At 39.7% G+C, this 26,349-nt stretch overlaps 1 protein-coding gene and 1 long non-coding RNA gene across 2 annotated transcripts; one reads left to right on the forward strand and one right to left on the reverse strand.

The window, feature by feature from the left end:
- The first annotated feature begins 1,139 nt into the window (after positions 1–1,139).
- Positions 1,140–26,123, forward strand: LOC148185912 (uncharacterized). The gene is made up of 3 exons (XR_015775466.1): positions 1,140–1,338; positions 1,495–1,545; positions 25,883–26,123. It is a non-coding gene; the product is annotated as an uncharacterized LOC148185912 (long non-coding RNA).
- Positions 3,179–15,145, reverse strand: slc38a2 (solute carrier family 38 member 2). Its single transcript, XM_042511028.2, has 16 exons — positions 14,805–15,145; positions 13,530–13,655; positions 13,341–13,422; positions 13,095–13,210; positions 10,809–10,882; positions 10,621–10,713; positions 10,148–10,223; positions 8,081–8,163; positions 7,844–7,902; positions 7,225–7,392; positions 7,046–7,125; positions 6,821–6,921; positions 5,666–5,790; positions 5,428–5,572; positions 5,236–5,333; positions 3,179–5,142 (listed from the first exon to the last, which is right to left on the reverse strand). Exons 2-16 carry the CDS (start codon positions 13,652–13,654, stop codon positions 5,026–5,028), a joined length of 1,542 nt encoding a protein of 513 aa, XP_042366962.1. The 5' UTR covers position 13,655; positions 14,805–15,145; the 3' UTR covers positions 3,179–5,025.
- Positions 26,124–26,349: the final 226 nt, after the last annotated feature.

Consider the following 26,349-nt stretch of genomic DNA (forward strand, 5'->3'; position numbering starts at 1 on the left):
ACTTACAGGAGCTTTTTTTTAAAAATTTCATCATACTGTCAGAAATGGGCTTCCACATAGCAAACTTGTTAGCAGACACTAAAATTATTTACATATCCAGCAGATACAAAAGCTTCGACTTCTGTGTTTCTACAGTTGGTGAGTATAAGTCCAGTCTTTATCATTTCTCTCTTTTAGCAATTTTTTGTTTGATTTTTCATTTGCTAAATGCTTCACAATGTTCACAAGCGGGTCTGCAGGGCAGGTAACCATCAGTTGGGTTTTTGGAAGTCTTCAATGCTGTGGCTGAAACCGACACCATGAGAGCACTGAGACTGGAACCAGCTCAGGAAAGCTGCAGGTGAGACGACTAAACGGTGAGCTGAACATAAACTGTAAAGTGTGTGATGTTAGAAACTACTTCTTTCAGTCAACACATCTAAAAAAAACCCACTGTCATTAATCACAGACCTGACTGTGGACAGGACACACAGGTGTTTTCAATTAATCTGACTAAGGAGGGCCTTTTACCAGCTGTTTAACCCTTTAAAACTTGAGGAGGTTGGTTTGATTTCTTTTGGAAAAAAACATAGTGAAAAATGGCAGGGAGCAACTTGGCAAGGAATGTCCTCAACATTGAAAGAAATGAGCAAAAAGTAACAAAAAAGACCTGGATTTTTTTTTAAAAAGGAGAAAATAAAAATACAGAAAACTATATTCAGAATTATCATAATTATATGTGTTACGGAAAAAAGTAATTTTCTGCATTTTTGGGGGGGGGGCTATTTTCTTGCTTATTTCTTGCTCTTGTTTGTTTTTGCCCTCTTTATATCCTTATTTTCAAGTAATTAATTTTATTTATTTTTTTCTTCTAATTTCTTGCTAATTTTTGGACCATGTCTTGTTGAATTGCTCATTTCCTCCCCCCTTTTGTTTTTGCGAGGAATCGAACCAACTTGCTGAGGTTTCAAAGAGTTCATCAGACACTGAAACAGAACAGTGACATGTTTATGTTGTGCGTTACTCCTGTGCTTTTCCCACGTGAAAAAGGTTATGATAAAGGTGTTATTTGTCCTCTCCAACACAGATAACACGAGAGTTAGGGAGAAGTCAATCAAATGTCTGTGACTAAAGGGCCAATCAGCCGTCAATAAAAATCACCTGTGCAGGTTCACAGGAGAAAGCACCACATCGCTTTAAGAGCATTTCTAAAGGAGGTACCAGTGTAAAAAAATATGAAGAGTTAAGCCAAATTGACAGGATTCATAGGTATGCTGCAATTAAATAAACAAATAAAAAGCCTCAGGATAGCTTCTAAATGGTCCTTGTGATGAAAAATTTTAAGCAACTATTTCCAAGGTCAGTAACCATCTTCTTAGCTCAATTACAGGCTTGAATGTAAGATTTTTGTACAAATATATTATCATGTTAAAGTACACTAATTGAAATAATACTGTCTTTTATAAATATTTAATGTAAGTGGTGTGAAAAGGTGAAATTAACTTTTTTTTCCAGCCATGGAGTGTCCTCTGTTGACCACCAGAGAGCAGCAGTGTCAAGAGAAACGTGAGTAACAAGATTTTACCACTTTGGTAAATCTTTATGAGATCCTGTTAGTCTGCTCTTAGAGAGAAATGAAACTTCACAATAATAACACTGCCTTTAATTACCTGTGGGATTCTGTGGACGTCACAGAGTAATTATACACAGAAATATTTAGTCTGAGTCATTACTCTGACTAAGGAAAAGTAAAGGGAAAGAAATGATTTAGTATCTTTAATAGGTTATAACATTAATGTAGAAGTTAAATACAAGGCACACAAAGCCATTAAAATTAAATAAAACTGCCAATGTATGTCTTCAGGTGGAAAATGTGTACCACATCAGAGCAGTACGGTAAGAAAAAGGGTAGAAGTTGAATTAAAAAGCTTTCTCCCTTAAAAACTGTTTGTCATTGCGAAGGCCACCTAGTGGCGCTGCTGAGGTGGACTGTAAATCAGAAAACCGTTTGTGGGGACAATTCAACCTGGCATAAATCTACTGAGTGACTTCCAGATCGTTTTTTTTTGTTTGTTTTTTTACTTTTGTCCTCATAAACTACAGTTAGAAACTGCTCAGACAAAAAGCTGACCAGAACAAAAACACCACCAAGGCCAGTGTATTAGTCTTTAAAGTACTTCTCTATGCAGTACAAATGCTTTATGACCGGGGTCTTTGATGTTTTTCTGACGAAGGACCGTTGGGTTGAAAGACAGACAAAGCAGGGCCCCCCTATTACATATACAGTATCAAAATGAGTTAGACTTGAGATGCATTTCTGAATATTTTGGGGTCTTCTCTTATTTTTGCTTACCTGTAGCTGCTAAACCAGCAGAAGAAGCATGGCCAGGTGTGTTAGCCTCATCCTTTGTGCTTTTGCTGGTGGTTTCTGAGGTAGACAGTGTGTCAGAGTCTCTTTCTAGAAAAGTTATGAAACGGTCCCTTAAAGAATTTCTTTACACTTGAAATTATAATAAGCTTATTGGCTAATATGTGAAAAAACAAAGGTGCTAGGCGAGTGTTTCCCATTGCCAGTACAGAGCTGTGTGCACAGTGCTGCAGCAGTAGAGTATGTCTTCCTGTTTGCGTGTGTGTGTCTGTATATCTTTCACTTAGTCTCTCTTGTAATAGACTTGTTGAAGACTAATATCGAATGATGTTTGAGTGCTGCTTAGGTGGACATGGACAGTAATTAGTGTCGGCATGCCATTGCATCTCGCCAGTTAAGGTGCTGAAAATAACGTGTTCACTGGGGTGTGTTCCCATAAATGTCAATCAGAGCCACCGGCGACAAATATCCATGACTACGGCAGAGTGATTTGACCCGGGTGTGAATGCTGATGGTACACTTTACCATTGCATGACAAAGCTAGATGTTAGCTGGTGTTTGCAGGTTTTTTGTGCAGTCGGATTGAGGCTCATGATTATCAAGGAGCACTTTAGGCAGTAATAATGCAGACTCCCTAGGGGTCACTGACTCCCTGTTGAAGACCTGGTCTTTCCCCAAGTTTCTCTATAGCATATTTCACTACTAAGTTTTAATGTTTATTTTTGTGGGTACATGCAGTGTTTTAAAAAACTATGTTTGTTATAGTGTATGTTCAGGAAGAAACTAAACCACATGAAGATGGCAGTGAAGGACACAAAGAACACGGACATGTCATAGATTATCTTTGATTTTAATTGGACATTATTTACAGGATATACATAGTGTTTCATTGAAACAAGAGTGTAACACTGGTGGGCAAAGCCCTCTTTGCTCCTGAGGTCAAGAGATGGCTGATGTACTCTCCAACCAAGATGTGCGTACAGAACATTTTGATGATTCAGGTTTGTGTTCAGGGGCCAAAAAGGGAACGAGACTGCTGCCACTGTATCAGTGGTGTCCACACGTAACAGTTTTCACAGAATCAACACAGTAGGATAATTCAGTCGGTCTTAATAGAGATGAACAGTTAAAGCTCCAGTGTATCGGAGCCAATTCAATATCACAAATTCACCAGCTTGGGGTTTTTTAGCTTTTTGTTTTACAGCTCCAATGCATTATTGTAAAAAAAAGAAAGTTCAAACAAAACAAGGCGTATATACAGTTGAACTCAATAGATATATATACATATATATATACATACAATATTATATAAATATAGTAAAATAGATTAAATTACATTGATTTCACGGTCTTCCATAAATAGATGTTGGACAATAACAGTATGGTGACGTGTTGAGTTAGTGTTGGAAGCACAGTGTACCGTCAGATGACAGGTTCACGACTCGACGGGTAACAAGTCTGCGTCGAGCTTTCAAGTTCGTCATTGTGAAACATTATTTTGAAAGCAGAAAACTGCGCAACCGTACGCAAAAACACTCAAATATTGTGACAGATGCTCTCCTTAACTTTCTTTGTTGTTGTTGTTGGGTTGTCGGGGTTTAAGAGCACACCCAACTTCTAGTTTTTAAGTTTTTTTGCAAGTTTAACAGGTACATTACAACCACTGCATGTGGTCAAATTCAAAGTATTCTCCCATAAAGAAAAACATTTTAAGTTCCCCTAAATGGGGAGTGGAGCTGAAGGCTGGGTGGCCTCCAGGTCTCAAAGCAGTAGTGTCGTCGCTGCACGCTCTATTCCAACAAGATCTTCAGCAGGTTATAACGAGTAAATACAGTTTTGAGAGAGTCCTCTAGTGAGGTACTCTGCAGCTCCCAGTGTTGGGTTTGAAAAGGCAGGTTCTGTTGACTTACATTAAGTTTTACAAGGAAAGCTGACACTATAAGCAAGGTCACAAGGCCTTGGTACGAATACTGAAAAGGCGGTGTCGTAGGCCTCGCCTGTGAAAACTTACATTGTTTTTTTTTTTTCTTTTTTCTCAAGTGTGCTGAACAGTAAGTGCTTTTCAATATACAAAGATGCTTTACAAATACATTTTTGGCAAAGTAAAAAAGGAAAAAAACAAACAACAAATGTTGGAAGGAACTTCATCGTCCTTAAGGAGGATGAACTTTCAAGTCTGTTGCCTCTTGTCAATCTTTGTGAGATTCACGGATGTTTCTCAGCAGGATTTGTTGTTGCCGAGCTCTGAGGTCACAGCCACACTCACGCACATATTATACCGTACCTGAGTGTCAGTTGCACTTTGAACTCTATGACTATGTCATCTCTTATTTGAGGCACCTTCAAATATTTGTTTTCAGCTGTACCGTAACTACAAAAGAACACTGAAAATAAAAAAAAGCAAAAACAACAATGAAAAAAGTTACAATAAAAAGAGGAAAAAAAGGAAGTAAAACACCATCTTTGTGGCCTATAACAGCGTACTGTACAAAGTTCGATACATTCTCTTGGAATGGCATGGTTTGTCGCTCAGGAAGTCAAAGCCGAGCATCAAGTGAGTTCTTGTGTTTTTCTTCTTTTACAATAAGTTTTCGATCTTTGTTGGTTGCGCGATCATAGCAGTCCAGCGCCGAGAGCCTCATCCGTCCTCGGCAGGACGCAGCAGGAGAGGCGGAGCTCTAATGTCCGTCAGTGTGTGCGTCTGAGCTGGCTGAAGCATTGTGGATCCAGTCCAGGATGATGAGGCTCATGCTGCCGATCATGACCAAGAAGCCGCACAGGAGGAAGGCAGTGGCCTGGAGAGGAGAGCCATTGTACAGTTAGATCACATGTTCATTCAGAGCGATTTTAAGACCGAGCTTGACAATTGAAATTGAACTACTCCTTACCCCGATCTTTTGCACGGACTTCATGGACTCCTTCTTGACCAGTTTGATGTAGAAAGCTGAGGGCAGGATGAAGATGAGCATGGCAGCAGCAGAAGCACCTGCGCAAAGAGAAGACATTCAGAATTTTAGTCACATTTTTATTCGAGATGCATTCTATGGCGTTATCGTACATGTTAACACACGGACACCCACCGATGAAACCAAAGATGTCCCTGATGGTGGGGACAAAGATGACCAGGGCGTTGGTGCCGCCCAGCAGGACCACGGTGATGATGGTGTGGCGGATCCAGCTGAAGTCCTTAGAGGCGCACAGGAGCTGGTTGACGGAGGTGCGAATCTACGCAGAGAGGCAAAAAGAGAGGTTATTCTTCGTGACCCATTAAACACACCACAGTGATAATATGATCATCTGGATCTCTTTGACACTTACAGGGAAGAGCACCACGGGGACGGTGAGGGTGACAGCGGTCAGCACAGCCAGACGGACGATCAGCAGGATCACATCAGCCTTGTAGACCTTAGAGTAGGTGTGCAGCAGCTCAGGCTCAACGTGAACTGTGAAGAAAAACAGGAGAGAACCTTTAGAACTAAAGCACAAACGGCTTCATTCACAAACTACAATCAATTATTCATGACTTCTACAAGTACCACGTAGAACTTTTTTGAGTACTTGTATTGCATTTGTTGCCGCCATTTTAATGTCTTTTTGCAGCGTCCTGATGCTTGCAAACCCAGACAAGCTGGTTAAGAACAAACATAAGCATGATTTCTCAATCTCTACTTGCCCTGGCTCAAACTTCACACCGCCCCTTGTTAGGTTCTTTCCTGTCATGACGGTTGAGGAAGTCTTTTTTCCCTATCAAACTCTTGTATAACCAGTTTGTTCCAGGAACATCTCTGTACCTTTAGCTAGATGTTTGTGCCATAACAAACAAGAACATGGTCAGCTGTGCCAGGTGCATTTTTTCACACTCTTGCGTAACAGGCCTTGAGTCTTGCAGATTTTGTTCCATGTGGGAAACTCCCTATTTAACTATTGGACCTGGAAGGTGCAGCTTGTAACTTTGTTCGATTGATCCACTCCCACATTTACTATCAAGGACAATGATCGCGTATGAACTAACATGGGAGCCGTTGACCCTTTCTTGCTTTCTCTAATCATTTGTTCCCAAAGAGCTTTGGCATATTTTTGATGCCATATGTGCTTTTTCTCAAAAGTTGAAGATGAATTTTCAAATGTATTCATCTTTTAATTAAATTTCTGGTGGATTAGTCGACATGCTAAAACTGTACAGTCTGCATATACAATGGCAACATAGGCAGCTGCCAAGGGTGCAACTTTTTTGACATAGGAAAATTATCCACAGATCAAATTCAAATGTACGGTATTCTTTTCTTGATTGTTATTTATTATTAATCGATAATCAAGTTGTTTATTTGTATTTGCTCATTAGTTCTAAATGCAAAGGAAACGGATCATTTTTGGGGGGTGGGGGCTTGATTGCCTAGGTAGCTGGATGTGCTAGGCCTGACACCGACCCTATACTTTTAGGCATGTCATTTTTCTTATTTCAAAGAGACTCACTGTTGAAGGTCAGATATCCGAAGAGGGCAGCCAGCAGGTACATGATGAACATGGCCAAGAAGGACACATTAGCAACGCCCTGCATCTTTTGGCGGGAACGGCTGTTTGGGCAAGAGAATATTGTGTTTTAGTTTTCATGTAAATGTGAGATTAACACTTGAGAGTTAAATAAGATAAGGAAGCAGCTGTGGCTTGTAGTTTGGGTTATGAAATAAAAGCACTCACTCTTTGAGCTCCTCGTACATGGGCAGGATGGCAGGGTGGCACACGAAGGCGAAGGTCAGGATGGGAACGGCGTAGACGGTCTGAAAAAACAAATTCAACGTTTACTCCTAAATATTCCATACCTTTTTTGTTTTGGTTCAAGTTTCAATCCAGATGTTTTATGTCTTGAAGAGCTTTACCTGAGAGTTGAAAACAAAGTATTTTGGCGTGCAAGCATCGTCGCTGTAGTCCACGGCGGTGGTGTTCAGGTGGGACAGGGTGGTGTTCAGCACTTTGCTAATCGTTTCGTTCAGAGCGTTGACGTCCTCAGGGAGAGGGCATGGGATCTGGAACTTCTTGATGATCACCTGGAGGATGAGACAGTATATTTTGGCAAAATTAGCCAATATTTTGGGCTGATAAACAACAGACCTTTCAAATGTGTATCATTTCTCATTGAAAAGCCTTCGAAACTGCTTTTAGCTCATTATGGGGAACAAAAACCCCACTGAAACCTCACTAAAGTGAGAAACAAAACAGTCAGTATCTTGAAACATATCTGAAAAGATAACAACATAGCAGCCACATTTCAGTCTGACTATTTATGTTGTTAACTCTAAGTGCTTTGTGACTCCAGTATTTCTCAATAGTAAATTTACTTGGAAAAAGAGGGGAATAGATATCATGGAAAAATTGAAAACAGTTTTCTGACTAAGACTTATCTGGCACAATAAGCTACCTCGTGTGCCAAAGGGGATGTGCAGGAAATACGCATGTGTGTGTGTATAAGGAATGAGGAAACAGGGGGGTTTTACTCACCACAATCAGAAAGAACACCATACAGAGCAGAGACAGACCACTGGTGTAACCAAGGTAACCTGCGGGTGGAGGCAAAACAGAAACATGAGCTACTGTTTCTATTTTAAAGCTGCAGAATGCTCTTTTGTTCTCCATTCATGACGTTGCACTTGAACACATGCAAGTGCGTCATGAATCCTATGTAGCAATGCATCCGATTTTACAACAAAGACACATACGTACACACACAATGCTTACCCAAGTTCCTGAGCAGTGACAGGGGCAGGATAATGAAGAATGTCACCAGCAGTACCAGGTAGTCACCGTTAGTGTACCATTCACTGAAACAGCAGGACAGAACAAGAACAAGTGAGTGATACTGTTTAAATCATCATTTTTCCAAATTGATACATTTTACATAGTTCAGAACAGTTGAAATATTTTAAAATCTGCTGTGAAACGTATACTAACTTTTTTTCCTTACTATGTAATCATAAACTTTGACACTGATTTTTCCGTGCATCCTCTTTTAATTTTAAACTTTGGATCAACTTCAGAGCTTCAAAGTATCATCAAAAATATTCTCTTTATATAGCACTTCTATTTTATGTCATTATGGGATTGTTGGCAGTAGAAAAGATTACAAAATAAGTTCCGTTTTTGTCATCTTATTTATACACCAGTGTTTCTGACATGTAGATTTTGTCTTTGTTTCAGGCTTATTTAAGGCTATACAGGATATATGTATATATAGTAGCTTTGATCACATATGCAGTCATCTTCTCCAAGCTGTAACCAGCACCAAAAGTAACCTAATTAGCACTAAACTCAACGACTCTGTGCAGAAAACATCGCATTAAATCCAGCTCTCTGTCAGAACTCCCTCTTACATCTTCAGGCCTGATCAAACCTCTCCAACATCTGCATGTCAGCTGACACAAACTGGCCTGCGCAGGATGACTGCATCGCTCCCAGAAATAGATTTAACAAAGCAGCACTTAGGAGCCCGACCACATCAATTTTTTAAACTTGAAGCGAGGTCGCAGTGAGCTCATGCCGCGCTCTGTCTCGATGCGGCACCGGCTGCATCTTCTAAAAGGGCTCTTTGAAGGGCTGCTCGGATAGACTGAGCACTGTCCGTCCCTTTAAAAACGTCCAGATCCCCTCCTCCCCTCCCTCTCCTCCAACAAAGGCACAAAGATACTGCTTCCCTTTCTCCGACACTCAGCACTTCAAAAACAACCAGCAGCCATTTTGCTGGATGTGCCACTTCACCTTGAGTGCTTCTGCCAGGCATTCCTGCTTCTTAAACACCTCATTTAAAAATCCTTGTTCTGCTGGGATTTTTTTGTGTGTGTGTGTTTGTGTGTGCTTGTTTGATCTAGAACACACTGATTGCCAACTCATCAGTACTTTCAACAATTACTTGGAATCATGACCTTGCAAATGCCCCTTTTCAGCATGTCTTCTATTGACATTCGATAAATAGGTCAGTAAAACTGCTGGTCAGGTCTTGAAACGCTACCAAAATCTATCCAAATGGTTCTTGGCCAAAAGCCGATCTCGCTTATCAACTTACTGGTTTTTTGGAAATCTGTTCAGACTTTTTGGAGAGATCAAACCTCCATTAGAGGGTCATAAAACACAATTTGTTACCAATGTACCAATGATATACATATATTTTTTTTCTTGTGTTTTTATTAAACATAATGGATGATTTTTTAATCTACCCATGTCTTTTCATGCTTTTTACTTTTTATTCCATCTAACATTTATTAATTTGAAATATGAAGGCACACATAAATCAGTGATATTCACCATACGACATGTGGGCCAAATAAGGTGCCAGGTGGAACCTCATCTATTTTGTAATTCACAATGAAAATAAAGTGATTCACGCTAGGATTTTTTTTGTAGTTTTAATGTAACTAAATAAATAAAAAAAAATAATAATAAAAATAAAAATAGAGCCCTTTTTATCAAAATCATGTGCAAGGGGATGATCCCCTGGATCTCTGACAGAGTGCACAGGCAAAGCAAGTCGAGTTTCTCCGCCCTAAATGATTAATCCTATTAGGATGAAAATTAAAGCTACACCGTGGACTTTTTGACCACTGGTAGTATTGTTGAGCAATGTTTTTATGCGTTGGACCCTGTTTTGTGGACATACATTTTGTCTGTTTACAAGAAAACTCAACAGGGCACCTTCAAAAACAAATAAGCCATATGTCCTTAAAGACACTTTTGTTTACATCTTCCCGAGACTTGCAGGTGTTCAAATATATTTTCTGGTTTTGGAAGCTAATAAAATATGCGGTCACTCACCCGTTGCTGGTTCCCATAAAAGCCTGAATAACGATGGGCAGCTCATATTTGACGATGTAGAGGTAGCTTGACATGGCTGTGAAAACAAAAATCTGCAGTTAGTATATTTACATGTAAAATACGCCAAGTCATGCCAGTGAGAGGAACTCCACACAAAAATAGCTGTGTCTAATATATTTGGCGAGGGGCTGAGTCGTTCCAGTGGATTAAAAAAAAAGTTCAACACATGCCCGCAGGATGACTCAAGTTTTTACTGGCACTGACTCTGCATTCTGGGAAAAAAAAGGTTTCCATGGGGCCAAGATTTCTGTTTTCCTTCATTTTTTTCCAATGCAGTCAGTTTAGACACAGAGGAACAGTGTTGTAGCTCGTGGAATAAACACAGAGTGGATAAATAAAGAAAAGCAGCTCAATTATAGTTGCATAACCCCCAAAAAGAACTTTTCTTTTCTCTTAAAATGTCAGTCTCTCACCTCCAATGTTCTGCATGGTGATGGAGCAGGAAGCTGCGAGTTTCCCTGGCATCCCGAAGGCTTTGTAACCCAGCTGCTCGTACACTAGTGCACCTTTGAAGAGGGAATACACAAAGACAGGAAGATTTAGCATTCAAAAAAATACCTTAAGAACTAAGTTTGGACACATTACTTTGGCACAGACTCACCTCCTTCATTAGCCGTCTTCAGTAGCAAGTGGACAGAATACAAGGAGAAGATGGCGACAGCCACGAGAAGAATCCTGTAAACAAACAAGAAGGATCTTTAGCTTTATATCGACTCAGGAACACAGAAATCAGAAGGCAAAATGCTCCGGATTGGTGCTGAATCATTTCGCTGTTACTGCTAATCTTTAGGAAGAACACTTCTATTGAACATGGAGCTTTAAAGGCAAATTCAATGTCTAACGTATTTTTGTGGCAGCAGTAAACAAACATATTGACATTTAGTTAACGTGGAGTTCAGACCTTCCTCTGCTGGAAGTGCAGAAAATTTCCACATTTTTGATACCAAAACTCATTGTTACAGTTTGACCTCTGTAGATTTTCTGCTTTAAAGAAAATGTCAGCAATGAGAGAATTTTGACCCTGGTGTTACAAAAATTTGCATTTTCTTGGCCTGATCAGCAAAACCCTTGAATGCAGCATCAGTCTGCAGGCTCTCTGAGGCACGAGCAGCATCAGCAGGGTTGCAAAGGACTAAGGTTTCCCTGCACGGGATCCTCTTAGCACCCTTGGGTTGCTGCAGAGCCAGCGATATGTACCCGGGTATTAATAGTCAAGGTGAAAATGAATCGCCAGGACATTTGAGAAGCCTTGGCTGTAAAGACAGTGTTTCCTCGGGGCATGTGACTGTCCAGCTGCTTTGGGCCTGTGACTGACCGCTCCCAGCCTCCCTATTGCTGACATCATGTCTCCTATCTTATCACTTGAAATGCTGCGACTTAACAAATATATGCTTTGGATGACCTATTTTCTCAGTTTGTCAGTCAGTTTTTTTCTGCCAGAGCTTACTTGGCTCACTTAACTTGTGAGTGCTGATGAGAAGAGCACCAGACAGTGTTTCGAAATTCAGGCAGGTGGCCTTCCAATAGTAAAGAGGTTTTGTAACTTCCTGCAGTTGTAAGGCTCTGATTGGTCAGCTGCAGGCTGGCAGTTAGCCACACATGCTCCATTCATGATGTCCTGGGGGCGTACATTGGCTTGCTGATAACTCAGGATTAGCTCAGCTAAGCTGCTTCTGCTGCCACTCCCTGTGTTTGTAAACTGACATACAACTACCAGTTAGTGGGACTTTAAGTCACTGGCGTAGATTTTGGGGGGAAACAGGGGACACATGCCCTTCAGTAGTTAAAAATATGAAATATGCTTCTGTTTTGACGAAATTTAAGACATTTACACCATAAATAGATGTGGCAAAAAAAGGCAAAATTGGTGTCTAAAAATTAACCAGAATACACTAAATTAAGTTTTAGATGCTTACAGTTTCCCAGGAGAGGAGCCCCAAATTCATGTGCCCCCCCAAATGTTGAAACAAAACCTAAATTCTTGACCAAAGTAATCTAGTTACCTACTGCTAATTCATATATTCAGCTTCAGCTTGTGTCTCAGAAAAAGGAAACCAGGCTCAGAGATGCAGACACTAATACGAACTGACACTAATAAAAAAAACATGAAGTAATCAAGATGACAACTATTGTAGAAACACCTTACAATTCTTCACATACACTGCAAAATTTGCAGGCAACTTCTCTGGATGGCCAATAGGGGGAGCTCTCACAAACTACTGCCTTAAGGAGAACCTTCCCTTTTTCCCACAAAAAATGAACACTTCTCATTTCTATCCACTATAAACATGATAGTGAATAAATATACTGCAGCAATGACCATTTTTACCAACTTTTAAACCTACTTTTTAAAAAAAGTTGCTTGGGGTGGATCGGCTGCAGAGTAAACACACACACACAAGCCCTGCTGCGGCTCAGAACATCCTGACCTGCAACCTTGACGAAACAGACAAAACCACACCTGCTCCCCTCAGCTAGATCCAGGTCATGAAACAAAACTGTGCCCGCTTATTCTTGTGGTTTTCCTTTAGTTTGCACATTAACCTCTTTTCTACCTGTGTTGTTACCTCAAGTTTTGCCCACTGTTTTTTTTATAGCTGAAGGTGATTTGTGTTTTTGTTTTTGCTGTCAAGTCACCATTTTTTTAACCGTCCATTTTAAAGTGAATACAATACACTGTGAAAATAAACAATTTGTTTTAACTTGAAAAAGTCAGTATCCAGGCTGCCTTACATCTTTTAATTTGACTGAATTTGCGAAGACAAATTGAGGTAATTTTGTAATGATCTGACTTGTCCACTCAAATTCAGTCAACTTTGAAAATTTACAAACGTTTTTTAAAAGTTAAACCATTATTTTTTACAGTGTTATATGAACAAAAACTTACACAAACAGGGCGATGCCAGTGTTGGCCATAGCATAGGACAGACCCAGGATGCCACTGCCCATGATGGCGTTGCCCAGGTTGAAGACGGACATGCCAAAGGAAGCATTGCCCTGGTGCTGTAGGGAAATTAAAGATTTGCAGTTAGAAAACTGGCAAAAAAATGGCAGATCATAAAAAAGAGATAATATAATAAAATAAATAAATAAATAATAGATAAATATTTTGAGGGATTAGAGAAGCTCTTACATATTCTGTTTCATACTTCTTCTTGCCCAGGTTGTGTTCAGGGAGGAATGTGTGACTCTCTGCATCTATATCAGAGTATTGTCTTTAAAAGAGAGTAAAAAAGGGAATTTAGAAATATGCATATACAGAATGTGCCATTTCAAAATAAGGGTATTTAATATATATAGTATATTTTAAAGTCAATCTCACCCGCCCAGTGGGACCTTCTTGGGACAGTCCTGGTAGGTGTAGTCGTTGCTGTTGGAGCTGCTGCTGTCTTCCTCAGGAGAGATGTTGAAACGGCTCATCTCAGTTTTGGCAGTAGGTTGTTTCATTCTGTTCATTTCAAAGCAGAAAAAAACCATTTTTACCAATTTCAGCTGCCTGCGCCACAGCCTTCTTTTTTTTTTTATTTCTCGTGCGCGCTCACGCTCCCCTCAGAATAATCAATATTATAGTGAGCGGGGCGCGCGCCGCAGCTCATGAATCTCAGATCATGTGACTTTTCTTTGGAGGGAGGAGGAGGAAGACAGGGGAGGGAGGGGGCTGACGCACCGGCAGTGGAAAAATACCAGACCGGCATCCGAGTCCACCCGACATCACCTCAGACCCGCTTCATAGACGCTGAATGACAAAAAAAAAAAAAAAAAGCCGCAGTACGCGGCGCTGACTTTGGGCACATTTCCCTCCGAAATTATTTGAAAAGTGGACTGTGGACTGACAACAGGGTGTGTCCGCATCTTTATCCTCACCCAGAGCTGTCTGTAATGATCAATAAATCGGAATGATGTAGCAGCATTTTTATATCTAAATTTGTCATTCTGATTTAAAATCATATTTTATTCTTGACTAAACAGTGCGCACGTGGAGATCCACACAGAACGCAAAAGGCGTCACCCCAGATCTGTATAATGACATTATATCCTTGGCCGGCTCCGATGGAAACAATGGCACGTGTTGGCTTTTTATGGCCTCTCCATTTTGCGCAGAGGCTGGCGGTGTGATTCATCCTCAATTCGTGATTAGAGACTTTTTCAGATTCCACAAAAATTTCAGATTGACAATGTTTCCTTTTCACACAGCTTGCTTTTAAGTACCTGTGCCGCCTCCAGACACGAGCCCAGCACTGCAGCATCACTGTCACACCGCTTCATTATTTATTTATTTTGGGCCAGGGCTGACCTGCTAACAAATAACAGCCTCAGGCCTCTAAGAAAGGGACTTTCTATTTCTTTAGAGGGAAATCAACGCAGCTATTATGACAGGAAATGGTTTTATTACTGATTTATTAGCCTGAAAGAGCTCGAAACGCGTCGATTTCAAATACGAATAAAAGCCAGATAGTGAGGTGATTATTTAAAAAGAAAACAAACAAAAAATGCGCGTAAAATCGGAGTTTATAAATATCTTTCAAACAGTGAACCGCCAACATCCGGCAATTCTGTGACAGACAGACAGTCGGTGAATGATGAAACGCCGGCTTACCTTGTGAAGATGTGGCAGGATGCCTGTAAAATCCTTTCAGCACAAAAAAAGGAGCAGCAAATGTCCGGACGATTTATTCACAAAAAAATGGATCCTTGAGTGTATTTTAAAATGGAATATATTAAATGAATAAATCGGGAAATAAATGAGCGGAATACAGACACGATCAGAGTCAAAACACCAGCAGAAACACTTCAAGTCGAGAGACAATAGAAGACACTTGGAATAAAACGCGTAAAATCAGAAGAATTTACGTTTTTACGAATTAAAACAAATTCCCAGAGATACGATGCGCTCGAAGAGAGAAAACCCTGTTCTGCTGGAGGAGGGGTGGGGACTCACCCTTTTATAAAGATGAGCATTGCATCAGCTACAGAGGAAGGAGGGAAGAGGGGGAGGCAGAGAGAGAGAGTAGCAGGGAGAGGAGGAGTGGCTTAGATGGATGGAGGGAGGGAGGTGGAGACCGTTTTACGCACTGTGACGTTTCTTGTATACAAACAATGCAGTGACCCAGAGACTCTCCCTTGGAAAACCACAAGGATCCTCTAGTACATTTTAACAATAGATTGTTATCAAGGGACGCCGTATGAATAATACAATAGTACAATAAAAATGTTCTGAATAGAATGTTCTGATACTTCCTGTTGTAGTTAAAGGGTCATTAAAGGTCACTTTATGATGGTCTAATTAAAGGAAAAACCCTTGAGATATTAGCCTGTAGCCCTTTGTCACATGACTCACCCTGTCATTAACACCACCTGTCAGGTCCGTTTGTCCATTTTCACTTCTGTTGTTTAAAAACTGGACTTTATTCAATAATATTAATTATTTAATCCTCTGAAGCCTGAGCAAATAGGCTTGGTGTCTTTCAAGAACATGTGAGGAAAGCGCATACAAGCAAATTACCTGAAAATTTGCAACAAAAAAAAAAATTTAAAAAAAGAGAGAGAGAGAGAGAGAGAGAACAACAACAATTGACCTGGGAAAAGTGCTCAAAATTGTAATAATTGTAATAATTCTTTGATATATTTTAAAATACATAATTATGAATAAAGTTTTTCTCTACCTTTTTTCTTTTCCCCTTGACATTTTTCCTTAGCTCTTTTAAAATGATTTCCATACTTATTTTTTTTGCAATCTGAGGAACATTTCTCATCATGTTCAAAGGTTAAAGTACTTGTGAAAAGCATCTGAAAGCAGCACAAGAAAATAGATGTTGCTTCAGGTTTCAAAGGGTTAAAAGTGTCTCTCTATCTATCTATCTGGATATATATATATATATATATATATATATATATATATGTGTGTGTATATATGTATGTATATATATATGTGGAAATACATGACATAAAGATGCAGAAAAGGATGAGCAGGCCCACGCTGTTAACCCTCAGTGGACTAAAGTGGACTCAGAGGGTCCTGGGTGTCTGTCACTCCGGATCAGGATGCGAGTGAAGCTTCAAAGCAGACCTCCCTGTTTGAAGGAGATTACGCACAAACGCTGTCATGTGACAGCGGCCATCCTGATCCTCATTCACACCATGAGCTCTCCTCGCCGGTCAGGTGTGTGGGAGGAGGGGGGAGTAAAGTCATTAGTGCTGGGATGACAAAGAGTCCGCCGTCAGTCCGACCTTTGACTACAAAGATAGCATAAATATGACACTTCAGTCTGACGCAACTGCTGCTAATATTACAACTTATTACTGAGACTTATTCTGATAAGCCGCTGCAGCTCCTCTCACTGACTTCTCGCCTCCTTTACTCATACTACTTCTAGTATTTGTACTACTACAACCACGCGCACTACTACATGCAGTACTTCAGTAATAGTACTACTACTACTACTACTACTAATATTACCTTTTCTCATACTACTTTCTAGTACTACTTGCACTACATGAAATACCTCTAGTACTTGTACTAGTATTACTAGCACTGCTACATGTAGTATTTCTGGTACTTGCACTACTACTACTACTACTACTACTACTACTACTACTACTACTACAGCTGCGTTTACTCATACTACTTCAAATATAACTACTTGCACTACATATGGTCCTTCTGTTACTTGTACTATTGCTACTACCTCTAGTTATTGTATTGTACTACTGCTACTCCCTTTACTCATGCTACTTCTAGTACTTGTACCATTACTACCTGTGGTACTTGTAGGCCACCAGGAACACTACAACTTTTAATCATACTACTTCTAGTACTTTTTCTACTACTACTACTAATAATACTACTGCTAATGTGACTACTACTACTACTTCCTCTAGTACTTGTACTACTACAACCACCTGCACTGCTACATGTAGTATTTCCAGTATGTGTACTACCACTACTACTACTGCTACTACTACTACAACAACCTTTGCTCGTACTACTACTACTATTATGACTACTAGTTGCACTACATGTAGTACCTCTGGCACTTCTACTTTTACTACTACCTATAGTACTTGTACCACTGATACTACTACTTTTACTCATACTACTTTTAGCGCTTGTACTACTACTTGTACTACAACTATTACCTTTACTCATACTAAATTATTTCTAGTAATACCACTCAGGTGTCTGAACTACCACCTTTACTCACACTACTTCTAGTACCTGTGCCATTATGAGCTTTGCTCTTACTAATTGTAATACTTGTACTTGTTGAGAGACTCAGAGGTCGGAAATAGAGTTGATCTCATGGACACATCAACAGGTGCATGATCAAACCTAAGTCCAGTCACTGAACGATGACAAATTAAGAGTTACACATACAGCATATTTATGAACATATGATTCGATGGAGTGTGTTAAGTCAGTGTTATGACTCGGCCTCACCTGGAGGTGATCGGTCAGCTGTCAAGAAAGAGATTTTTCTATTCTGACACATTATGCAACATCATTATGTCTTAACAAAATGTCCGCGGCCTCACAGTCAGTCTGGCTTTGTGATCTTGTGACATGAGTTCAAATTACACATTGCAGACAGTGAACCGCTTTCCTCCATGATGAGGCAAGTTTTGGAAAATAAACAAAGCTGCGCTATTGTCTTAAAGAACATATGTTTGTAATGCCATGCAGCCATTTTTTTTTGCAAACTGTATCCCTTTTTTATTTTTCCTTGGGGAACATGCAAAACAAAACTGGAAAAGCAAGTTCCTCTTGCTGGTGGAGAATAAACAATGCTTTTTTTAATGAGGTGTTTGCCTCTTAGGTGTTGTGCACACAGCTTGCTTACATTTAATAGCTGGTTCTAACAAGGGAAGATTTCAGTCATCAAAGAAACAACTTAAAAATAAAAAGCTTCTGAGTTAAAACAAAAGGCATGCAGTCGATTCACAGCCCAGGCAGGAATTAAATGCACTTTTATTGTTTTCAGCATTACAAAAATATAAAAAATAAATAAAAAGAATCACTACATATCTTAAGTCACGTGCATCTCATTGCATTCACCAATCATTCATGAATGCAGGTACAGTTAACTCATGGCACATGACCTGTAATCGAGTACGGAAAGAAGAGACGACGAATATAACACACACACACACACTCACACACACACACACACACACACAGAGATATCCACACACTTGTCGAAAAGAAATGAATAATTCAACACATTCATGAGTGAAAGGACACTTGTGTTGATTCTCTCACTCACTGTTCCTCATAAGCTCTCTGTCGCATACACACAAACACACGCATTGTGCATTCCTCTGCCCTCGGTCACACATGAGTACGTTTGCATGGGGCTCGCTCTGTGTACGAGCCTTTGTTTGGGGCTTTAGCTCGACCCAGCACATCTAAGACGGATCAGGAAATTGGAGCGGGGGCAAGGGGTGCGGAAAGGGACATGGTCAGAACACCGGTGCCCTGTAATTTTGTCCAGCTGACAATCACTAACATAACTTTAGTTCCTCATGGCTCTCTGCTGCAACTTGACTGGATGCTCTTGAATTGGTTCAAACAAAGATGATCTCGAGAATTATGTGCCAGTTTGAATAGTGTTATGGTTATATGATCCAGGAATATCAAGTAAATTACTATTGTGATACATTTTTAAAATAACATACTTTAAAAATATTTGCACTTGGAGAGAGGTATCGAGTCAAAAGGCTCAGGTCAGGCACCATTGGTGTAAAGTCCCTGACGCACCAGGCCGATGGTCAGCCATTGGTCAATGTTGTTGGTGAGCATCTGTTGCCCTTGCCTTCGTGGTTTGTCCCCCACCATTGCCCCTTGTCTGTCCCTGAGTTCCTTTTTGCATTTCAGTTGCCATTGAGTTCTTTCGCAAAAATGTTTCATGCTGGTTTTGTATTGTTGTTCTCTGGTGCACAGTAAATGCTTTCCTCTTTCAACATTAGATTGTGTTGTTAATGTGCTAACCGTCAAGACAGTTCTGGTTTCCCCTTTCTGAAAGACAAATTTAGACTACCATCGTCTGCTGGTATGGAGAGTTATTTCCTCCTTCCGGAACTTATGTGCTGATTGGCTCTTAAATGTAGTCTTTGCAATGTGTTCATGTGCAACTTTTGGGTGAGACACAGGTGACGTGGGGCAACACAGCAGTTGACTTTCATTGCAGCTAGTTCTTTGATGTTGGTTTGGTGTGTCTAGACTTTAAAAGACCAAGTCTAGTTGCAAATCCTTTTTGATTTTGTCAAGTTGAGTCAAAAGTCACCAAATTTATGAATAGACTCTGACTTGAGTCCAAGTCATGCAACTGGAGTCCAAAGTCTATCTGATGTGGTCCAGTGAGCAGTGCATGGACAGGTGAAAGTTGGCGGGGTCAGAAAGGTCGTTAAGTGATTGAAAGGTGAAACAAGCTGGCTAACACCAAAACTACTCCTCCCATTCATGCAACCGTACCTCCAGTCCTTTTAGCACTTCCATTACTTCAACTCTCTGTTACTATTGGATCGCCCCCTGCTACTAATACTAAAAGTTCAACTGCTGCTGCTACACATAGAGGTGACTTTGTCATGTGGTGCCCCACAAGTACATCGAGAGCCGATTTTGAGAAGTTTAACTAACAAGGCTCCCACTGTAACACCGTCTGCATTGTAGCATAAATGAGCTGCTTCTGTCTGCAAGGCCAAAACAATGCTGCTCACTAAACTCGTATGGGTGTGTGCATGCTGTGTGTGTGTTTAGGCTTGCCTGAAAACAAATGCAAGTGGAATTTGTCTACACACACCTTAGAAGACCCTAGAAAATGATGGTTAGTGTAGATGACTTGCCATTTTTCAGCCTGTTTTTGTTTCATTTGAGGCAAATAAGACACATCCTGTTACTCTACCCAGAGAAACCACAGAGGTTTCTTGAGAAATAGGGATATTAAAAACACGGAAATTGAGGCCTACTGCACAGATACACAGTGTTTTTGACGACAGGGCTTTCCCCCTTTGTTCTAAAAAACAATCCCATCACAGGCAGTCCTTTAACAAAATCTTTGTGCAAATAAAAATAAAAAATACAATTAAAGTGCTGTCTAGAGTATGGCAATCACGAAACGAGTCTTAAATAATTGTTTGTGTGCAACTATTATGATAACACTGAAAGGCAATCTCGTTACAGTTGTCTGTCCTTCATTGTGCAGGCAATACCGTTCACTAAAAGACAACTGCAATGTCCTCGACATGCAGACGTTTTCTTTTGCCATTGCACAAGAACTCTGTTTTTACTGTCTATACAGCAACTGTAAAAGCAAAATTTTGAAACTTCTGCACTCTGGAAGGAGTTTTACAAAAGGCCCTTTATCTGTGATGCAGTTGCGATGTACCTGTGTATGTGTGGACTAGGCTTAAAAGAGATTTTGTCATATTTTGATCTACACATGGAAATACCCTTATTACACTCCCTAGTAAGACACAAGTTCTGATCCATGTTTGAAGCAGTTTATTTAAACTCTAGACTTTGTGACCATTAACCTCTGTTTGAACCTCTGTTTGTAAATACAAGTCTAAGTCTCCTGGTCCTTCCAGAAGAGGTGAAAAGGACACCACTGCAGGAGACAACAAGTATAAAGGTTTGGCCATAATGACAAGACAGAAGATAGGTAATAGCCAGTAGATCCTCATGCTTTGATAGTTTTGCACAAAAGGAAATTATGCTCATATGCACTACGTGACAGAAAGTATCAAGATTTGTTTAATCTGGAAAGGTACCAGGTTTCATAACTGATCACATAACAAAATATGTGTGAGTGCTTGTGACTTTTGCTGTCAAAGGGCGTTGTTTTGTTATGTATTCACTTCTTTGGAGATAGTTGTTAGTTAATAGTTGTAGTGAAAGTGAACCACAGGCACAACCAAGACCCACAACAAACCCAACAAATTCAAGTTCTCAAACAAGTTCAGCCTGCACAAAGTCATAAGAACAAATGTTGTTGATCCTGTTCTGATAGGTGAAACTTTCTCGTTACCATTCTGGAGGTTAAAGTTCAAGCAAACATCAAGTAGCAGGTAATTTTGTCTTTCCATAACACCGCAGTTCACATTTTAAATGATTTACTAAAGTAATACTTAAGCTTCTGGGACCCCCCCGCCCCCCCTTATTTAGCAATAGATAAGGTCATCATACTCTATACTATAGACATACACTGCCTAATTTTTCCTTTAGCAGATGTTAGTCACCTGTAAAGGTGGGACTACTTTTGTCTTTATTGTCTTATTTGTGTTTGGAGACATAACATAATTCCAAACATAACTGCTTTCGCCTAAGCAAAGTGTAGTCATTTCAAAGTAAACATTTTGTTACATGTATAAAGCTAAATTTACATAAAGAAACATTTTGATGTATTTTCAAGAAAAGAACAAGTGGATAAGACATTCACCTGCAAGACTAACATTTTAGTGCTTGGTTGTGCACTCCTCACGTTTTACCATAACAAGTTCAGTGATAAATGCTCATGCTGTAGAATACCTTCAAGGCTTCATTAGCTCTGATAGCACTGTCTGCAGAGGAGATTCTTTTTAGCTGATTGTTTTGTTGTTGCTCTGGAATTCACACCACACTGCATGCATGAGCAATGTGTGTTCACACTGGCAGCATTTGTTGTTGCAGTGCTGCTGCAGAGCTATCTAATATTTAAACTACTGTATTTCCACAATTAAAAGCACATACTCCACTCATTCATGAAGTGCAAGCCGTGCAACAGAAGTGTTGTCAGAGGGCTTTTATTATGAAATTTTATTTTTGAAAAAAGTGGTAGCTCTGCACACTAATATCATCATACACTGTTCACCCTGGTGAAATTCAAGGAAAGTATAAAAAACACAGATACTGCCCAAGCCTCCTACCTGGTTAACATAGTGGAGCACTGAACAGCTACATAGCCAGACATTTTCATCAGAATTTGGTGGAGAATCAACCTGAGTTACAAGAAGAGTAAACACCTGACTTACTTTCATCATTTAGCCTAAAACACAAATCTAAATGAATAATAATGCTGCTACTTGTCAACCGTACAAAAGCCAAGACAGCCGTGCCTCCAATTCTTATTATTTTTTATCTCATTATCTCAAGATAACATGGTTTGTGCGCAGAAGAGGACCCTGTGTTACCAATGACCATTAAAATCTGTGGCAATTATATCAATAATGGGTACTGCTTGATCTGACACTTTTAGTTTCATATGGCTACAGTTGTCACGACGCTATCTGTGCATGCTGGCTTGGCTCTCCTAAACTCTGATAAACAGTGTAAGTGGCCTAATAAGAGGAAACAACCTATTTGTTTATCTCTTCATTTCGAGATAATAAAGCTTGTTTCTCAAGATATTGAAATAAAACCTTTTATTTTCCCATGATAATGGACTGATTACAGGTTCAGAGTAAATACCAATTGAGAGATGCCCAACCATGTTTCTTTTTTATAAACGTAATAAAATAAAATATAATACAATAATTAGGTAATTTTGGATTAAGTACGTAATGTCATTTGTGGGTTGTTAATTAATAGGATATCATACATTCCATTGTAGGAGGATAAAATGATTATTTCATTATTACACAAAGCTTGCTTTTTCAAGGTAACAAAATATTCAACACTAGCTTGAAATAATGGATTTTTTTTTTTAAAAGTAGAAGCATTGCTTTGTTGTGTCTTGGCTTCTGTACTGCTGGAACTTTAACACCCATCATTTCTGACTGACTTACATTTGTACGTTAGAAGTTTATATACATCAATCCTATATCTCATTGAACATTCACATTCACCTACAATGATTGCACCCAAACACCCTGACCCCAAAGCTATTGGCAGCGTTTTGTTATGTAAATCCATTGCCCACTTCCCAAATGAATACCTCTCAGTACATCATATTTAACTGTGCCAGTCTCCCACCAAGACCCCCTCCTGCGTCCGGACCAGATCGCTAACACCATTGCTCCCCACCTGCCTCTCTCCCCCCAGCCTATACTTATTAACGTTTCATTTTCCCTGACTTTGGAGTAGGGATTTTCTTGCTTCTCAACCTTATTCACCCCATCCCCACTGTGAGTGTTCTTGGAACAGTTAACCTCTAAGGAGGATCTTTATTACAATATAGACGGACAACTCTATTTTTTTTTTTCAAGGAAGAGATCTCATGATCAGCCTTGCTTTATTAGGAAAATAAAGGTCGTTGGGTTTTTCTCCCTTGGTTCTAGGTGAGATCTGTAGGGGTCAATGTGTAAGGGGTAACTGGGTTATTCCCACTATGACAGAGGAATAAGGGATAAGCTGATATGGAGACACTGGTGTTCTGGCTAATGATGAGCCATCAGGCAGAAAAATACACTGGACGAAAAGGACCTGTAATCAGAAAGATCCAACAGTTTACAAGTTTTTGGATCTGTCACATATCCATAACATTTTTGGAGAGTATCCTGGAAGATCTGATCTGTAGCAGACCCATACATATTATGTTTTCCACATATGATATCTGTGACATATAATCTGTTAGAAATACAAGGTTGGGGTGTCCCATACCCCAAAAATCTCACAAAGACAAAGGAGCTCACAGCTAGCCTGGAAGATCCAGTGGTATACAATTTTTAGTCTGTGTGTAGACTGTCTGTTATTGTCCTAATTCAGCCCACAAAAAAGACATTGAAAATTGGTCTATGTTTAGACCATCTGACTTGGTTCTTGTGTAACCCAAAAATAGACGTTAAAAATCAGGCTGTGTTTAGACTTTCTGTTTTTGTCCTCATTTAAATACAGCAATGGAAATATGGTCTCATACTGCAAATGTGGAAGTTTTCTAAATATTTTGATTGCTATTTAAATACTTAAATATACAATATAAATTTAACACTGCCTATGGACATTCAATGGATGACCGCCACATCTCCTTTTAAGTCAATTCCAGTGTTATACATTTATATCCAGATGTGTGTGTGTTTTTTTTTATGGGACAAATGTAAAGAGCCCAGTAACTCAGACTGACCCCACCTACTGCGCATGTCAGTGAGAGAGGGATAGCGTCACGCGCATGCTATGGACCGCCAGATTTTGAACGTTTAACTTTCTGGAACTTTCCGGACCCTTAGCTAGGCGCACCCTAAACTTCCTGGACGTTAGCTAGGTGGTACATTAACTTTCTGGACCGTTATCTTGATGGACTGCTAATTTGGTGGAACTTTCTGGACCGCTAACAATCTAAAGGAATCCTTCTCATTTTGTGAGTATTTCATTATTGTGGTCAAAAAAGGCAGTATTATTTTTTCTTTTAGAAGTATTACTAATGTATTTGAAGCTATAATGTTAAACTGTGACGAAAATAGTTTTTCTGTGATTGGAAAACAAGTATATTTCGGACAATTTGAAACTGTTTTAGTAACTTCAGTACCACTGACATGAACATGAGGTGGTGCGGCGTCATGGTTAAGCTAACGGTGGATAGCTAGCTAACGAGCTAACGTAAAGTAGCATTAGCTAAGGGTGGAACAAAAAGAGGGAACTGTAAAACATGTGAGTGCGTTCAGCGTGCCTGATGCGCGTTCCCGTCATCTGGCGTTGAGAACCTCTCCTCACTTGTTGGTTAAACTCCCAAGACATAACAGAGAAGATTTTGTCATTTTTATGATCATATTTGATTCACGAAGAAATACTCCGTTTTTAGAAGGTCATTTACAACAGTGGTAGGCAACGTCCGGTCCGCGGGACAACACTGGCCCTCCAGCAATAATATCTGGCCTGATAAATCATTTTTTCACAATATCGGACTGACAGTCCCTCAAATAGGCTGTAATGTCCAAATAGAGAATCTACCCCCGTCTGAAGAATGCTGATTATACTTCTATCAATGATGAGAGTGAGAATGAATGACAGAGACAGACAGGTGGGCTGCACTGTACTGGACAGCGCCTGGTGCTGAAATAGTAATGTGCCATGTGTGGTATGACAAAAATAGCACCAGTTCAGTAAATCATTCAAAAGTTAATTTACTTATGTGACTGTGGGCCACAGCGCCAGACCTGTGAACAGGAACAAAGGTAATTTAGTTTAATTTTATGAAAAACACTGACACCACCACTGCTCGTGGATGGGCAGTGGAGGCTACTACCCCCAAAAATATAATGGAATATCTTTTTTTTTTTAAATTGTATTATTATTATTATTATTTTTAAAATATTTATTTAGTTGATATCCTCCATTTTTTGTTTTTGTGTTCAACTGACATGGTGGGGGATACATATATATTTTTTTATTTTATTGTACATAGTTTTAAATGAACACATTTTGTTTGTTATATCAATAGATGTTTTGTAAGTACTTCTTTATCAGTTGTTTCATTTTGAGAGAAAAAAACTAACCTCATTATCAACCATGAATTTACGATTATACATTTACTGTGTTACAAATTTAGTATAATATTGTCAGTAAATTTGGGTAAAACACAGGTGTCGCTTATCCTGTGCGAATGGGCTCCATGAAACACACATGTAGGGAGGGTAATTTCGACATAACATGAGGTCCCCTAGGTAATAATAGCCCCCGTGCGAATATGCCTTATGTCTGTGTTGCGTTTTTGGACGCTGTGCCATGACTATCCCTCTATATCTCCTTATTCTTTGTCTTTCTACCAGTCCACACTCCGTAACATGGTCCGCGCTGGACTTCTGGACTTCAACCCAGCACTCTCTGGTTCCCACACCAGACTGAGCTACCGCCGCCGAAGTAGATCTACGAATAGTAAGGGCCATTTTTATTTTCTTTAAGTCTGAGTTTTGGTTTTGGTTGGCGCCTGTGCTGACTGATCTGTTTGTTTATTGATCATGGCTACCGTGCCATGACTATCCAGCTCTCATCTCTGTAACTATCCGTTATCTCTCGTTTTACCGCTATCTCTCTGTCTATCTCTGTTCCTCATCTCTCTTTATCTGCATATGGCCACCATGCCCTAACTATCTCTCTATATCTCCTCTAAGTGTCATTTAGATTTTGCCACCTTAGAATTATGAGTTTCTATCTGTGCTCTGAGTGATTTTGACACATTGAGCTTCAAAATTGTGCATTCCAAATAGCAAAAATGATAATAATCTTTTTTGGTTTC

This window comes from Plectropomus leopardus, chromosome 22, assembly GCF_026936395.1.
Source record: "Plectropomus leopardus strain MGB_pleo_1.0 chromosome 22, ASM2693639v1, whole genome shotgun sequence".
Lineage (NCBI taxonomy): Eukaryota > Metazoa > Chordata > Actinopteri > Perciformes > Serranidae > Plectropomus > Plectropomus leopardus.